Source organism: Linepithema humile, chromosome 5, assembly GCF_040581485.1.
Source record: "Linepithema humile isolate Giens D197 chromosome 5, Lhum_UNIL_v1.0, whole genome shotgun sequence".
Classification (NCBI taxonomy): domain Eukaryota; kingdom Metazoa; phylum Arthropoda; class Insecta; order Hymenoptera; family Formicidae; genus Linepithema; species Linepithema humile.
In genome coordinates this window covers 2,455,242-2,472,840 of record NC_090132.1, presented here as the reverse complement: position 1 = coordinate 2,472,840, position 17,599 = coordinate 2,455,242, and the positions used below count along the sequence as shown (strand labels likewise).

Sequence of the window (17,599 nt, the reverse complement as noted above, 5' to 3'; positions counted from 1 at the left end):
AAAATTTTTACCTTTTTGCTGAATTTTAATAGCTATAATATTCAATAGAAAACGCAGAAGGAACGATAATTTATAATTTTCGTATAATTGTTTTAAATTTCACAATTGATGTTTTTTCTACTATTTTGCTATTGTCCAAATAAAATTCGTTTATTTGTTAGCATTGAATAAAGAGTATATGTACGAAATATATGATGATTATATTTACATTGAACATTTGGAAGCAATGAACCTTTTCTTTGCAACAAAGATAATATCGTAGATAAGCTTGAATATTTTTGTAATATACTTGTTTATTTTTGTAGACCAAAGATATCATGTTTTATGTTTGTGGGGTATAAAGAGTTTAATTAGGATTTGATGATTCTCTAGATGAATTTGATAAATAATGCAACGTGTTGCATGTTTATCAATGCATGCCTACCCATCGCCAGTTATCACATAAAATAGTATGTTCATTGTGATGAGTTGGTCGATGCTTACGTGTACTTCCAACGATAGTACCATTTGTGCTGTTTGCGTTCAGATTTTACAGATTCTCGTTTTGCAAGAACTTATAAATGCTAAACGATTTATTGATGGGACAAAAAGCGTAACTAGTCAAAAAGATCGTTTTTGAACAAACTTTTATAACTAGAAAACTAAAGTATAAATACCACTGATGTAATTTAGTAAAGAAAAATGGCAGTTAAAGTGTTGTAATTGCTGTTCGAATAAAAAGATAATATATTTTAGAAAGGTTTTTTCTATTTCTCTGTATCTTTCATTCCTCTCCTTACGTTTATTTCTGTTCTTTTTTTCAACAGTGTTATAAATTCGAACATTTGTAACATTGTTATAGAATTGATAACGCTTCAAAAATTATACACAAGTACATGCGCGCTTTTAAGCAGCTATGTTGTATACGTGATAAATTTAAATAAGATAACATCATAAAATTGAAAATTTTCACATTAAAATCGAATTATAATACATAAGCGAATAAATATATTCAATACATGCATTGCAGTTGTCAAGTTATATCGATTTGATTGATTAATCATTCACCTAAATATCTATAATTGGTTGTGTAATAACGTGTGCATAAATGTCCACCTTAGAGAATTGATTCTTGCGTTCTGCAATCTTAGATAAAATCATAGAGCGTAGATCTTCTCTTTCTTTTACATAATGCTCGACCTAAAATAAATAATTTTTGTGTTTACCGTCAAGAATCAATTCATTTTTATGTCAAAATAATTGACGTCATGTAATTGTGTGTGTGAGAGCGCGAATGCGTGCAGGCGTATCGCATTCAACAATAAAATGATAAAAATACTTAATAACAAAGGATTTACACAACACTATAATATTTAACTTGTAAGATTTACCTTGTCAAGTCCATCCGTGGTATATATATTATTAATAATAATACTTAATGCAGTAATCTCACTTATTGCTCTGCAAATTTAAAATTGATGCTGTTATAACTAGCACATCTAATAAATGACATTTTTTATTGTTATGTATAAAATATAATTATGCCAAGAATATTTATACATTAATTTAAAAAACATAATTACTCAGGTCTATCATCTGTTAAAATGTCATTTAACATATCATCAATTATGGCTGTGTGATTCGCATACTTTGCAAGAAAAAACATAAAATGTATAACATGATCTTTGGGTTGTGCATTTTTTATTATACTCGTGTCTTTTAATGTTCTGAAAGAATTGAGAGCGATATAAAAATCATTAGAGCACGTTAAGTACTCTAACAATGCATCATCACGTTCTTCGTCCCATGCGTAAGCCACATTATGCCACGTCATACTATTCCCCATTACCATTCCTTCACAATACGTCCATTTCCTCCATCCTGGTGAAAGTCTACAGCATTCGGAAATAAATTAAAACGTCTACAGAACGAGTTCAAAGATTTAGTTTGCCGTTTTGAAAATCCAGTTTTATTTAATACACAAGACGCAAAAAAATCAGAATAGAAAAAAATTATAATTATAACAAGAATTACCTGTTCTCTTTTCGATTTTGGAGATGCCAATCTAATTTCTGGTTTGCATTTGTTTTGCAATCAACATCACCAAGTAAACATGCCCACTTTGCTGCTTCTTCTCTTAAACATTCGGTAAGTTTGTCTTCATTAGGTTTTGCATCGTATCCTATTTGATCAAAAAGTGATACTAAGAGGTTCAGCAAGTGCACCTAAAAATGATTATAAACAATGCAAATTTTATATCAGCTTGTGAAAGATATTGTATATATATATATATATATATTCAATATTATTATTTCTCCTCAAAAGCTATATCATAAGTTACAACTTTGATTAGTATTAATTTTAATATCTATGTTATACATGCAACGAGATAAAATATTTTATGTTGTTAAAATCAATATGACCAAACCTGTTAATACTTCATACCTTAAGATTCCAGGTTCTATGACTATAAAATGCAAAAATAGGCGACATGTATTCCAAAGTTTTAAACATAGGATACCATGCTACGTAATCCGTATCTCGCGCAAGAAATTTTATTAGGTTCAAGAATACGGATAAATCGAGTTTCTTTTTTAGCAGGAAGTAAAACGCGTCATCGATTAATTGAGCGCGATTGAGAACATGAATACGTGAACCATTTGTCTCCAGAAACCATCCAATTCTTCGCCAATTTTCTACATCATAGAGAACGCGATAATATCCTATTTCAAAATATAAATTTTATTAATTTTTAAATTTTTATCTTATAATTAAAAAATATTTTGAATTAATAATTTTTTTCTGTTTTTAAAATATATCGTGTGCGTATAAAAAATTTAATATCTTATAAAAGACACACATGAAATAAATTATAAATTTTAGGGAATTTCTTTTTGTTTAAACCACATTGCTAAACAATACTGCACAACAAACTGCACAAGAAATTGTTGTCATAAATCTAATTTGTTTTAGATAAATAATAAACTACTTATCTTAGATTCAGTATTATTAAACAATTTATATTTTATTGAATAATATTATGTTTACATAACTGATAAGAGAAATTATATCGAAACTAAAAGAACTGCAGATAAAATAATTAATTAAATGTTAAATTATACAAAATAATAGAAATTGTATATAACAACTTAATCTACATATTTACCACATCGTTTTGTATTGACAATGATCCAACTGTCCACGCTTTCTAGAGTCGTTAAAGTTATTATTTTGTCATCTGAATGTAACCACTTGCTGAGTGAAGGCGTAATACGATTGGAATAAGTTAATAAATGATCCGTAAACCAGGTAACAAGTATCCACCAATTGTGCCAATTACGCTTATGACTATTTTCTTGTGATACTTTCACAACTAGGTCTCGAGTATTGACTAATTGTGTTCGCACCCATAGTATTGGATAATTGTTCTCTGTCCAAGTATCCATCACCATTTTTATAGTTTTATTCTTAAACTTTGTGTCCAGATGCTTGTTGTCAGCATGTTGGATCCACTTCCAAAAGTCGTTAATTGTTGACTGTATATAATAACTAAAAGACCCCTCACTAATCATATAAAAAAAGTGGTTTTAGTCGAATTGACTGAAACTATGATATTTTGTAGCTTATGAGGTGCTGATCAAAAGTCTTCATCAAAAAGTGTAAAAAAATGGACAGTTTTTTTTCTAGCGTCATTAGAAAGTTGCTATTTTAGGTCTAACCGGACCTTTATCTACAGTACACAGATTGCTTTTTTAACTGTATAGGCATTTATATATAACCATAGTCAATTATTGAATAGATTCATGGCTCAGTGTATGTATGTGGTGCGGGAGGGAGGAAGAGGTGTAATATGGGTGTGTATTGGTATGAGTGTATGTGTATCGATAGTTATTCTATTAATGTGGCTGATATTATTACGTTTAAAAAAAAATGTGTGTGTGTGTGTGTGTGTGTGTGTGTGTGTGTGTGTGTGTGTGTGTGTGTGTGTGTGTGTGTGTGTGTTAGAAACGATATGTTGAAACGGTTTATTGTTACGTTCTACGTACTCCACACTCTTTCTTCCCACGATATTGTTACACAAAGAAATTATCAAAAGAAGAAAAAGGGAAAAGCTAATAATATCGTTGAAAGAAAGAGTGTGCAGTGCGTAAAACGTAACATTATACTTTCACAATATCAATTACTTACGTTGCCGTTAGAAAGAGAGCTACACCGTCGTTAAATATATTATATTCCATAGTTGTCATATAATGCAGCATACGTATCAAAGCAGGTGCTAGAACAATTTACATAAATCATAAATTTGACTAAAATATGATAATTTATATTATTATATATTATTATTATATATTATTATTTGTAACATAAGCTGATACATATATATATATATGTGATAATTCCGTGCAATTCAAATAAAATTACCGACTATAACTGGCTATAATAAGCTAAAAATGAAAAAAATATTAATTTTTAAACAGTCGATTATATAGTCGGTAATTTTATTTAAATTTGACATAAATTTAAAAGTGTGTGTTTGTATGTACGTATGTGTATGTATGCATATATATATATTAATTTACTCTACTGTCTTATTATTAATAATGTTAATGCATTTCTTTCTTAATACGTTTAAAGTACGTACAATGCGCACTTCAAATCTGTGCGTGGATTTAATTGCACTGAAAAAATTGCGCTAAAATGTATGGCGCACAGACAATGAAATTTATAAAATTATCCATAAGTTTACTAATGTAGATTTTGCAGCAAAAGTCAATTTTTAGTTTCAATTATAATTTTTATATTTTATGGCAACATTAGTATTCTCTTCCACGAGAGAATAACTTTGCTTTATGTAAACTTTTTTTTAAAACTGTCCACTAAAATATAAATAAATAATATCATGTGACAAAGAACAGTATGCGTAAATTATGGTCATTTTTTCTTACAATAAGATATGTATAAATACTATGCAACAGTATTCATTTCACTTTTTAACTTCGTGATGACATTTACATTTAACATTTTATGGACAATGTTTAATTCCAAAATTATCTTAGTTTTACCTTTGAGGTAACGGGCAAAGTAAAAAGATGTATCAATTTCAAAATTGCTGACATTCGAATAAAGAGGTTTCATAAAAGAATCAGTGTCCATATGAAGAGATTCATGTATATCTTGAACTACGAACAAATTTAACATTTGAAGTTCTGGAAAAGTCTAAAAAGTTTTAATAAACATTAATTAATAAAAAATTAATATTTCCTTAAACAAATACACTATCGCAGTTGCCAAGTGAGATCTGTTTAAAATATTTTTGTTGTTTTGAATTAAAATAATTGAATATAAAATAAAAATAAAATAATGTATTATTATTGCAAAAATTAAAAAAGTGATATAAAAATTACTTATTCTTTTATAATATGGAATGGCTTATATTGATTCAAATTTAAACTCTGAAATTATAATACTACCTTATTAACGGCATCCATTCCAAAAAATATAGCTATGCCATCGTCCAACCACAGGTTTGACCAGTTAGAGAGGCTGATTGTACTACTTAACCATTGGCGCACCACTTTTTGTGCTACAAATTTTGCCACCGCTATTTTTCGCCCATAAGTATCTATTTTTTGATTATAGATAGCTTTTTCTTCCCTAAAAATTGTTTGTAGATTATTGCAATTTTATTATATTTGTTTTATAAATATCAAAATTAATAATATTTTTGGTAAGATAAAAATGTGTGACTAAAGTGTTCTATCTCTAATTATTAAAAACAATAAAAACAATAAAATAAAGAAAATTTTTGTGTCCAATATACCTAAGAAAAACAAGTCTCCAACCGTCCGCGCTGTCATATTGAAAACCAGGTATTAATGCATAATTTATAACTGGTTTCCATAAAGAATTTATTTTTGTCCATTCACTTTTTAAAAGAAATGTGACATTTTCAATAACCGTTTTTGCATAATATATATCTATTTCCGAGTTTCTACTATATATTTTATCTTCTAGTGTTGACTGTAATTCGTTAGTGTAGTTAAAATTATGTATTAAGATTGCCACTTGATAAGCAAATATTTTAGTTGTGATTGTAAAACGTTTAATTTGCAGGCCATCTGGATAATTAAAGTAGGCATATTCCGTTCTATTATTTGTCAAAATGTGATACTTATTATGAACTTTTACAGAGATATTGAAGGTTGTTCTAGATCCTGCCAGTTCGAAACAGGGAAACATTCGATGGGCCCCATTTGGCTGAGAATTTGTTGCGACCAACCATCTATAATATTTTAATAAAATACTTTTGATAATGATATATTTACTGTCATTGTTCTAAAATAAGATTATAGACATTGCAGAAGAAAAAAAGGAAAAAAAAGAAAAAGAAAATGAGAATGAGATAGAAAAACAGGCAAATTATAAACAAAATTATTTTTAGAAACAAAATGACAAAAAAATGAAAATTGTTTACAATTATCATGCTTTTCTATTATTATCACTTTCTTTCTATCTTATAAATGATAGTACTTTTGTTGTATATATATTCTACATGTCACATAAAATAATGTTCATTATATTTGCCGTAAAATATGTAACTTTAATTAGACAGAATTGTTAGTATTTTTTATTTTTACAAAAAACACTTATTTAATTATAACATATCCGTTCAATTTAAATTGCTTTTATAATATTGTATATGTAGGCTTTTGCCATCTAGAATCATCGATTTGTTATTTTAGTTTATACGCGTTATACTTGAGGCCCTGTGTATCTTGTTCGTTTCGATACGCGTGTCAGTTGGAACCACGCGCACTTTATTCCACACATCGAATAGTATTTATGTGTAAAATTTCAGGTCGATCGAGAGTAGGAGACATTCGGAAGTACACCCCTTAGCCGCCTACACATAATTGTATGTGTCTAATGTTTTTATTTTTACTTACTGTGTTTTGTTGTCTTTTATGTAGAAACTATGCATTTTGTAGGGGATACGGAAGAATCCTTTTTCATTATTATTTGCACGATTTTCATATTCCAATGTCATGTTGTACATTCCTAGGTCAAGTTTTCTTCTAAAAACCCACTCTTGATACGAAGATAATTCATTTGTATAACGTTTTGTCGTCCAATCAAAAGTATCCTCAGGTTTGCCTTTCATTACTAAGTTACTAGCAAGTATATCTATGAATGGTGCTACGTTTATTTTGAAGCTTATGATTGGTTTGGTGACTTGAAAGATAATAGAGACGTTGCCAGAAACATTAAAGTAATCTTCTGATATATTCTCAATGTCTGGGAATGTCAGTTCGATGTCGTAGTGTGTTGGAAAGAGATCAGGCACATTTGTGTCATTAAACTGGAAGTCTTTCGGCAATAAATCTTGACTGTTAGAGAAAACTGTTTTGATGATCAATATTAGAGTACATTTTAATAACGTTTGTAGATTTGCCATTTTGTTCTAAGTATCTATAAGAACATAAATCGCATTTGTTAAAAGCTTAAAGTTCTCTTGCGAAATATTGATACAGAATTTGTTAAAATTGTCAATTTAATTTTATTAAAATAAATAAAGTTAACACTATCTCTATTTCTGCCACGCATTTTACATTGAAATAGTATAATAAAGTAACTTAAAATGATATTTTTTTCTAACAATTAATTGTTGTTAACACATTATCATAGAGAATTGTTTAAATGAAAAATATAGCTTTGTAATTGTAACTATCTCTTTCAAAAGATAACCAGAACCTGAGGAGTATGTTATTGTTAGTGAATGTGTTGTATCATGTAGGCAGTTTGTCTACATACAGTTTGTCGTACATAAGATCGTCTACATAACAAACTTTACCAGCTATATCCTAATCAAAAGATGTTATAAAAAGCAGAAAACTTTTTTTTCTTAGTTTGAGTCGGTTACTTAATGTATCGGTTAACTTAATTTTTGAGATTAGCCGTAAATATTTATTATAAAAATTGTATAGAATAAAATGTAGATAGACAGTATTAAACGTTTTACATTTAATATGCAATGCAAATTAAATAGTACAAACTTAAATGCGAAAGAATTTGCAATTTTTAACGTCTGAACATAATATTACTTTTGCATTATGTCTTTTTATTATTTCGATTAAATTATATGATTTTTATTATTTTTATTAAAATGTTTTAAAATAGTAAATTATAAATATTTATAAGTATATAAAATTTACGATAAATTAATATTAAAGTATAGTAAAAACAGAAAGTCTTAATTGTACACTTTAAACCGCGTTCGATCATTCGATTTCTAATATTTGTGTATTGCTTGTTTATATCAATCCAATAAATTTTACATTATAAAAAATTTTTAATTTTATCCGTATTTGCGAAAATAAAACCGTGTGTTCGAAACTACTTACATTATGTTACATACATACATTGATTATATGTTCAGAAGGCGTTACACAAATTTTCTATTTTTACTTCACATGTACAGTGAAATTATTTGATAATTAAAGCACAGTACTTTGTAACAAATGGAATAAAGATCTTATCTTCTCGAGAGATCCCGAAGAACTGAACGACATCATATTCGACGTTACAATAAGTAGTGTCGTGTAAACAACTTCTAAGGTCGTTAACGTTTATATTGCTGGTCGACAAGTCAAATCAGTGAAAGTGTCAGTTAAATTGTTCGATTAATCATCATTTTCATATTTAAAAATCGTTTGCTTGAAAACATACAAGTTATTAATACAATATGTTTTACATTTTACATTTTATTTGATGAGAAATTATCGTTATTATTTTTTATGTTTATTTATTTTTGCAGTGATTCAATGTTTCCTACCGGGCTGCCGGCTTCTGAGCCCGACACAAACGTGAAGCGCGTACATGTGCTATGCAAAGCGTTCTGCGCAGCACATGTACGCGCTTCTCGCTTGTGTGGGGCTTGGGAACCGGGAACCCGGTAGGAAACATCGCATCACTGAGTTACCGAAGCATTCTTGTTAACAGAAGTGACATCAGATGCTGCTGTTTCTTATCGAGGTGCAGCGAAACTGAGTACAGCAGTTTGCTGTCATTTTTGTACTAAGTCTTGAGCAAGAGCAACAGTACAGAGATTTTTTATTAGATGAAACTAGCGAAACATACAAATACAATAACCATAAGTAACATCTAGCTAAAATTAAGACAATGATATTTTAAGTTAATCAATGTGAGAATCAATGTACTGATTTATATGCAAGTGTTTGTATTGAAGCAACGCGCAGGGCTAGGCTTATTTGTTGACCAGCGATAAAAGCGTCGAGAAGGACGAATTTGTATTTCTACACTTTCATCGACTATAGAAAACATGGAGTTGGTCTAGCAATGACAATTGCGTCATGTTTTTTTAAATTTTGTTAGACAAAATGTAATTGAAAGTTTTCATCGTCATTTTCGCATATATTCAAAAAATTGTTGTAGATATTTTTCAAGTATTTTATTCTATAAATGATGAAATTCTCCAAATTTATATCGTTTGATATAGGATGCGCAGAATATTGACGTTTCTTACGCAGACATTTTCAATAAACAATTTTACAGTATTTAAAGATAATAGTAATTCTTCCAAATCACTCATGGAAACGAATGACCTCAATTAACGGCTAGAACTATACTATTATCACAGCTCTAGTATAAACATATCAACGAAGGATAGATTTGATTAGCTTTTATCATCGCTCTTATCGCCACTTTTACAGTTTTTATTGCAGCTCTAATATAAACATACCCTAACGCTACCGTGTATCTCAACGCATAGCGCCTGTAATTTTAATTTTCGATAAACAATCGCGAATCAGGCCGGCGTAAAGCAGTTGTTCTGTACATCTTGATTAGATAAGAGAAAACACCAGTAAACTAATTTTTATAAAAACGTGCAGAGATTGTCTGCCGTCAATCTATCTCATTTTTCTACACACATGTCAGATCAACATTTAAATATATGAGCATCTCAAAGGTATATTATGTTCAATCACATTTTTTCGAAAATTATCATGTTATTATTATCAGAAAACTTTATACTCCAATTTTTACAAAATAGAAAATGTTTTCAATGAATATTTTCATTTCAATAGAGATTTTGACTGTATAAAGTTAAGTCACATTCACCAGGTAAAGTGTTAAGTCACATTAAAATCATATTCCGTAATCACATAACTTTATTTTCTGAAACATATCGAAGTTTGATATTATATCTGTGAATACAAAAAAATCTACAAAACATTATTTAAAGTATTTTACTGAGAAAATATCAAGAGCAAAAAATCTCTTTAAATTCTTCTCCTAAAAAATTATGTAATTATTTTAATTATTTGACTTAACATAGTATATCTCTGAGGTGCTCATATAATTTGTTTGATTTTATTGTTATAATTTTTAGTCTTTTTATTTCAGTATAATACCATGTCTTGATTACAATTTACTTTTTCACTTTTCCGGTTTATTCAAATTTGATCTTTGGAGAAAAAATTTTATAATAGCAAATATTTTATTGACTAATAACTGCACAAATTTATTACAAGTTTTAACATTAAAATCTAATTGTACTACATAAGGAAATAAATATATACGTGTACTGCAGTTGTCATGTTTTATCGATTTGATTGATTAATCATTCATACCATTCACTGGTTTTGTAATAATGTGTGCATATTTATCCACTTTTGAGAAATAACTTTTGCGCGTTGCAATTTTAATTAAAATCATAGACAGCAGAGCTTCTTCTGTTTTTTTATCCGTCGCATATTTCTCGACCTAAAATAAATAATTTTTGTTTACTGTCAAGAATTAATTCATTTTTATGTCAAAATAATTGACGTCACATAATTGTGTGTGTGAGAGCGCGAACGCGTGCATGTGTGTCGCCTTCAACGATAAAATAAAAATACTTCATAAAAAAGAACTTACGCAACACTATAATATTTAACTTGTAAAATTTACCTTGTCAAGTCCATCCGTGGTATATATATTATTAATAATAGTAATTAATCCAGCAATCTCAGTTACTGCACTGCAAAATCAAAATTGATGCAATTTATAATTAGCACGTCTAACAAATGTCATTTTTTGTTATTGTTATGTATAAAAAATAATTATGAAAACAATATTTAAACATTAATTTAAAAAACATAATTACCTAGGTCTTTTCTCTAAAATTTCCTCGAATATATCATCGATTATGATTGTGTGATTCGAATACTTAGCAAGAAAATACATATAATGCATGACGTTATCCTTGAGTTGTGAATGTTTAATTATACTCTCGTCGTTCAATGTTCTGAAAGACTGGGTGGCGATATAATAATCTTCAGAGCACATTAAGTACTCTAACAATGCATCATCTCGTTCTTCGTCCCATGCGCGGGCCGCATTATGCCAAATCAAACTGTCCCCCGTTATCACGCCTGTACAGAACGTCCATTTTTTCCATCCTGGTGTAAGTCTACAGCATTCAGAATAAGATTAAAACGTCTGCAGGACAAGTCCGCAAATTTAGTTTGCCGTTTTGAAAATCCAATTATTTATTGCGCAAGACACCAAAAAATCAGATTAGAAAAGAATTATAATTATAACAAGAATTACTTGTTCTCCTCTCGATTTTGGAGATGCCAATCTAATTTAGCACTTGCTTTTGCTATGCAATCAGTACCACCAAGTAAACATGCCCACTTTGCTGCTTCTTCTCTTAAACATTCGGTAAGTTCATCCTCATTCGGTTGTGCTTCGTATCCTATTTTATCAAGAACTGATTCTAAGAGGTTCAGCAAGTGCATCTAAAAATTATTAAATAAGGCAAAATTTTTATCAGCTTGTGAAAGATATATATATATATATATATATATATATATATGAATTCAATATTATTATTTCTCCTCAGCAGCTATATCGTAAGTTACAACTTTAGTAGATAGATCAGTATAAGTTTTAATATCTATATTACTCATGCAACGAGACATAAGTAATACTTTATGTTGCCGAAATCAATATGACCAAATCTGTTAATACTTCATACCTTAAATTCCCAGGTTCTGTTACTATTAAATGCAAAAGTAGGCGACATGTGTTCTAAAGCTTTAAACATAGGATACCATGCTATATAATCCGTATCTCGTGCAAGAAATTTTGTTAGATCGAAGAACCTGGATGCAGCGAGTTTAGTTGTTAGCAGGAAGTAAAACGCGTCATCGATTAATTGAGCTCGATTGAGAACATGAATACCCTTAGGATTTGATTCCAGAAACCATCCAATTCTTCGCAAATTTTGGATATCATAAAAAACGCGATAATATCCTGTTCCAAAATATAAATTTTATTGATTTTTAAATTTTCGACTTATAATATAAAAATTTTTAATTAATAATTTTTTTCTGTTTTTTAAATATATTGTGGGTGTATAAGAAATTAAATATTTTATAAAAGAAATACATAAAGTAGATTATAAATTTTGAAATTATTTTTTGTTAATACAACATTTCTAAAAAATAAATTGCACAAAAAATTGTTTTCGTAAATCTAATTTGTTTTATATAAATGATAAACAATATCGATAAACTAAGATTTATTTTAGTAGTATAAAATAATTTATATTTTATCGAATAATATTATGTTTACATAACGGATAAATGAAATTATAGCATTCGAAAGTATGAACTACGGATAAAAAAATTAAATGACGGGAAAGTTAAATTATACAAAATAATGAAAAACGTATATAACAATTTAATCTATATATTTACCAGTTCGTTTTGTATTGATGATGATCCAACCATTCGTGCTATCTAGTGTAGTTACAGTTTTTATTTCGTCTTCTGGGCGTAACCACTTGCTGAGTGAAGGTGAAATACGATCGGAATAACTTAACAAATTATCCGTAAACCAGGTAATGAGTATCCACCATTTGTGCCAATTTTGCTTATGACTATTTTCTTGTGTTACTTTTACAAGTATGTCTTTACCGTCTTCTAAAAATGTTTTCACGTTTATTATTGGATAATTGTTCTCTAGCCAAGTATCCATTACTACTTTCAGAGTTTTATTCTTAAACTTTGAAGAAGTATCGAAGCGTTCGTCACTAGCGCTTTGAATGGTGTTCCAAAAGTCAGCAAGTGTTGGCGGTTCATAAAAACTAAATTTGTAAAGCATTAATAATAATAATAAATAATAATAACAAATTTGATTATATCAAGAAAAAGAATAATAATGGCAAAAAAGACAAATAGTTCTTCAAAGAGTTTGACGTTGATATAAGAAAGATTTATAAGAAAGTTAGGAATAATTTATTCGTAGAAAAAAATATAATACAACAAAATAATTGGGAAATAATAAAAAGAATAATAAAATAGAAACTATGCCAGAAACATTTTGTGAATTAAATATGTATGATTTGTTTATATACATTTGAAATGGTATATAATTTTATATTTTTTATATAATATCATTACTTACGTTTTGTTAAAATAGTTACTTACACCCGTTTCAAATATATCATACAGCATGCTCGTCATATAATACGCCATACGTATCAAAGCAGGTGCTAGAACATTTTATATCATAAATTTGATTAATATATAACAATTTGTATTATTACATCATGATGTATATCATAAATTGATGTATATCATAAATTGACATATATGATAATTCTGTGCATAACAAGAGTTTATGTGCTTAATTTTTGAAGTTTTAGTATTTTATTTGACATGTCAGCTTTGTTTTGTATTGTCACAAAAATTGTATTAAATTCAAATAAAATTACCGACTATAATTGATTGTTTAAAAATTAGTTTTTTCTTTTAATTTTTCGTTTATTGTTAAATTATATATATGCATAAACAATACTACTATATTATTATCAATCAAGTTAATACATTTGTTCTTTCTTAATACGTATAAAGTATGTACAATGCACATTACAAATCTGCGCGTGGAAATAACTCTGAAAAAATTGCACAAAAATCCATGGAGCGCAGAAGATAAAATTTATAAAATTATCTCTAAGTTTACGAATGTTGTAGATTTTGCAGCAAAAGTGTCAATTTTTATTTATGGTTTTTATACTTTATAGCAACGTTAGTATATTATATTTCACGAAAGAATGACTTTGCTTTTTGTTAATTTGTTCGGATTTTTTTTTAAACTGTCCATAATGCATCATAAAATATAAATAAAAAATAATATTATGTGAGAAAGAACAGTACGCGCAAATTATTATACACAAAAAAAATTTTGTTTCTTACGATAGAAAGATTAAAAATTTATAGACAATTTGTTTAATTGCAATGATTTATCTCAATTTTACCTTTAAGATAACGAGCAAAGCCGAGAGTTGTGTCAATTTCAATACTGCTGACTTTTGCATAAAGAGGTTTCATATAAGAATTAACATCCACATAGAGAGCATCATGCATATCTTGAACTACGAATAAATTACACAGTTGCAATTCTGGAAAAGTCTAAAGAAAAGTTTTAATAAACATTGATTAATAAAAAATTAATATTTCCTTAAACAAACGCACTGTCGCTGTCGCTAAGTGAGAATTGCTTAAAATATTTTTGTTGTTTTGAATAAAATAAAATAATTATATTAAATAAAAATAAAATAATGTGCAATATAATTATAGGAATTGAAAGTAATATAAAAATTGTTTATTCTCTTATGGTATGGATTGACTTCTATTGGTTCACATTTAAACTCTAAAAATGTAAAACAACCTTATTAGCGGCATCTATTCCGAAAAATATAGCCAGACTATCGTCAAACCACAGGGTCGACCAGTTAGAGAAGCTGATTATACCACCTAACCATTGGCGCACTACTTTTTGTGCTACAAACTTTGCCACATCTATTTTACGTCCATAGGTATCTATTTCATGATTGTACATGACTTTAGCTTCCCTAAAAATTGTAGGTTATTGCAATTTTGTTATATTTGTTTTATAAATATCAAAATTAATAATATTTTCGTAGACTAATGGTAAGATAAAAATATGTGACTAAAGTGTTTTAATTTTAATTACTGATGAAAACAATAAGGTATAAAAATCATTGTGTTCAATTTACCTAAGAAAAACAAGTCTCCAAGCATCCGCGCTATCAAAGTAAAAACCAGGTATTAATGCATAATTTATGATTGGATTCCATTTCTTTTTTATATCGTCCCATTTCCTTTGTAAATGAAATGTAACATTTCCAATAACATCTTTTGCATGATATACATGCATTTCAGAGTTTCTACTGTATATTTTGTCTTGTAGTGTATACTTTATTTCGTTAATATAGTTAAAATTATATATTAAGATTGCCACTTGATAAACAGGTATTCTAGGTGTGGTTGCAAAATGTTTTATTTGCATACCATCTGGATAAACAAAGTGGTCATGTTGCGTTCCCATATTTGATAAAATTTGGTACCTATTATGAACTTTTACAGAGATATTGAAGGTAGCTCTAGCTTCTGGCTGTTCAAAACAGGGAAACATTTGATGGACCCCATTTGGTTGGGAATTTGTCGCGATCAACCATCTATAATATTTTAATAAAATACTTTCGATAATGATAAATTTTCTACCATTGTTTCAAAAATAAGATTAGAAAAATTGCAGAAGCGAAAAAAAAAAAAAGAAAAAGGGAAAGAGAATGAAAAAGATATGCAGGCAAATTATAAACCAAATTATTTTTTAAAAACAAAATGGCAAAAAAAATTATTTACAATTATCATGCTTTTCTATTATTATCATTGTTATTTTATCTGCATTGTAGCACTTTTGTTTTATATATATTCTACATGTCACATATAAAATAATGTTTATTATATTTGCCGTAAAATATACAACTTTAAATGAACAGCATTGTTAGCATTTATTATTATTAGAAAAAAGACTGTTATTTAATTATAACATATTTGTTTAATTTAAATTGTTTTTAATAATATTGCATAATTGTGTCTTGTGTATAATATTTTTATTTTTACTCACTGTAAAGTGTGACCATGTCGGAATTTACGCATCTTGTAAGAGACACGGAAGAATCCTTTTTCATTATCATGTGCAGCATCAGTAAATTCCAATGTCATGATGTAAATTTCTGGTTGAAGTACCTCTGTGAAAACAAACTCTTGATACGAAGATAATTCATTTGTATAGAGTTTTGTCGTCCAATTAAAGTCATCTTTTATTCCTGATTTCATAACCATGCTGCTAGTGTGTACATTTATTGATTGTGCTATATTTATTTCGAAGCTTATGATCGGTTTGATGATTTTAAAAGTGATAGAGACGTTGCCAGAGACATTAAAGTAATTATTTGATGTATTGTCAATCTCTTGGAGTGTCAGTTCGACGTCGTAGTGTATTGGAAAGGGATTAAGTACATTTTTATCATTGAAATTGAATTCTTCCGGCAAATAATATTGACTGTTAGAGAAAGCTGTTGCGATAATCAATATTAGTGCGCATTTTAATATCACTTGTAGATTTGCCATTTTGTTTTACGTATCTATAAGAACATAAATCGCATTTGTTAAAAGTTTAAAGTTTTCTTGTGAAATATTGATACAGAATTCGTTAAAATTTTCAATTTAATTTTATTAAAATAAATGATGTTAACACTGTCTCTATTTCTGGTGCCACGCTTTTTACATTGAAATAGTATAATAAAGTAACTTAAAATGATATTTTTTTTCTAATAATTAGTTCTTGTTAACATATTATCATAGGGAATTGTTTAAATGAAAAATATAGCTTTGTAATTGTAACGATCTCTTTCGAAAGATCACCAGAAACTGAGAAGTATGTTATTGTTAGTGAATGTGTTGTATTATGTAGGCAGTTTGTAAGATCGTCTATATAACAAACTTTACTAGCTATATCCTAATCAAAAGATCTTATAAAAATCAGAAAACATTTTTTTTCTTAGTTCGAGTCAGTTACTTAATGTATCGGTTAACTTAATTTTTGAGATTAGCCGTAAATATTTATTATAAAAATTGTATAGAATAAAATGTAGATAGACAGTATTAAACGTTTCATATTTAATATGCAATGCAAATTAAATAGTACAACTTAAATGCCAAAAAATTTGCGATTTTAAACGTCTAAACGTAATATTACCTCTACATTATATCTTTTTATTATTTTGATTGAAATGTTTTATAATAGTGAATTATTAATATGCAAAATTTACGATAAATTAATATTAAAATATAATAAAAACAGTGTTTTTTTTTAATTTACACTATGAACGCGGTTTATAGTGCATTTGATTTCTAACATTTGTGTATAGTTTGTCTATATCAATCCAATAAATTTTACATTATAGAAAATTTTTTACTTTATCCTTTTGCGAAAATAAAACCCTGTGTTCGAAACTACTTACATTATGTTGCATACATTGATTTTATGTTCAGAAGACGATACACAAATTTTCTGGTTTTACTTCACATGTACAATGAAATTATGTGATAATTGAAGCACTGTACTTTGTAACAATTGGTTGCATGAAGCTCTTATCTTCTCGAAAAACCCCGAAAAACTGAACGACACAATATTCGACGTTACAATAAGTGATGATGTGTAAACAACTTCTAAGGTT

General features: G+C 28.1%; 2 protein-coding genes across 3 annotated transcripts; both read right to left on the bottom strand.

Annotated features, from left to right (window-relative positions):
• Positions 1–702: 702 nt before the first annotated feature.
• LOC105675567 (glutamyl aminopeptidase-like) lies at positions 703–8,550 on the bottom strand. Of its 2 annotated transcripts, none has more exons than XM_067355587.1 (12): positions 8,400–8,550; positions 6,927–7,449; positions 5,801–6,262; positions 5,451–5,634; positions 5,043–5,196; positions 4,168–4,255; positions 3,146–3,543; positions 2,425–2,702; positions 2,014–2,204; positions 1,563–1,871; positions 1,371–1,440; positions 703–1,179 (listed from the first exon to the last, which is right to left on the bottom strand). In XM_067355587.1, the coding sequence occupies exons 2-12, from the start codon at positions 7,433–7,435 to the stop codon at positions 1,048–1,050; spliced, it is 2,775 nt and encodes a 924-aa protein (XP_067211688.1). In that variant the 5' UTR covers positions 7,436–7,449; positions 8,400–8,550; the 3' UTR covers positions 703–1,047. The 2 variants fall into 2 exon arrangements, with proteins under 2 accessions (XP_067211688.1, XP_012228236.2); XM_012372813.2 differs by having other exon boundaries at positions 8,382–8,547.
• Positions 8,551–10,151: 1,601 nt separating this feature from the next.
• LOC105675620 (aminopeptidase N-like) lies at positions 10,152–17,564 on the bottom strand. Its single transcript, XM_012372901.2, has 12 exons — positions 17,384–17,564; positions 15,985–16,504; positions 15,071–15,532; positions 14,722–14,905; positions 14,309–14,462; positions 13,456–13,543; positions 12,747–13,135; positions 12,023–12,300; positions 11,593–11,783; positions 11,147–11,452; positions 10,951–11,020; positions 10,152–10,764 (listed from the first exon to the last, which is right to left on the bottom strand). Exons 2-12 carry the CDS (start codon positions 16,488–16,490, stop codon positions 10,618–10,620), a joined length of 2,775 nt encoding a protein of 924 aa, XP_012228324.1. The 5' UTR covers positions 16,491–16,504; positions 17,384–17,564; the 3' UTR covers positions 10,152–10,617.
• Positions 17,565–17,599: the final 35 nt, after the last annotated feature.

Coding starts and splice junctions, on each gene's coding strand:
- LOC105675567 (XM_067355587.1), bottom strand. CDS start 7,435: ATGGCAAATCTACAAACGTTATTAAAATGTACTCTAATATTGATCATC. Junction 5,635..5,800: donor TGGAGACTTGTTTTTCTTAG/GTATATTGGACA, acceptor AACAATTTTTAG/GGAAGAAAAAGCTATCTATA. Junction 4,256..5,042: donor CTTTGCCCGTTACCTCAAAG/GTAAAACTAAGA, acceptor AAATTGTTCTAG/CACCTGCTTTGATACGTATG.
- LOC105675620 (XM_012372901.2), bottom strand. CDS start 16,490: ATGGCAAATCTACAAGTGATATTAAAATGCGCACTAATATTGATTATC. Junction 13,544..14,308: donor CTTTGCTCGTTATCTTAAAG/GTAAAATTGAGA, acceptor AAAATGTTCTAG/CACCTGCTTTGATACGTATG. Junction 11,453..11,592: donor CAAAATCGAGAGGAGAACAA/GTAATTCTTGTT, acceptor TGAATGCTGTAG/ACTTACACCAGGATGGAAAA.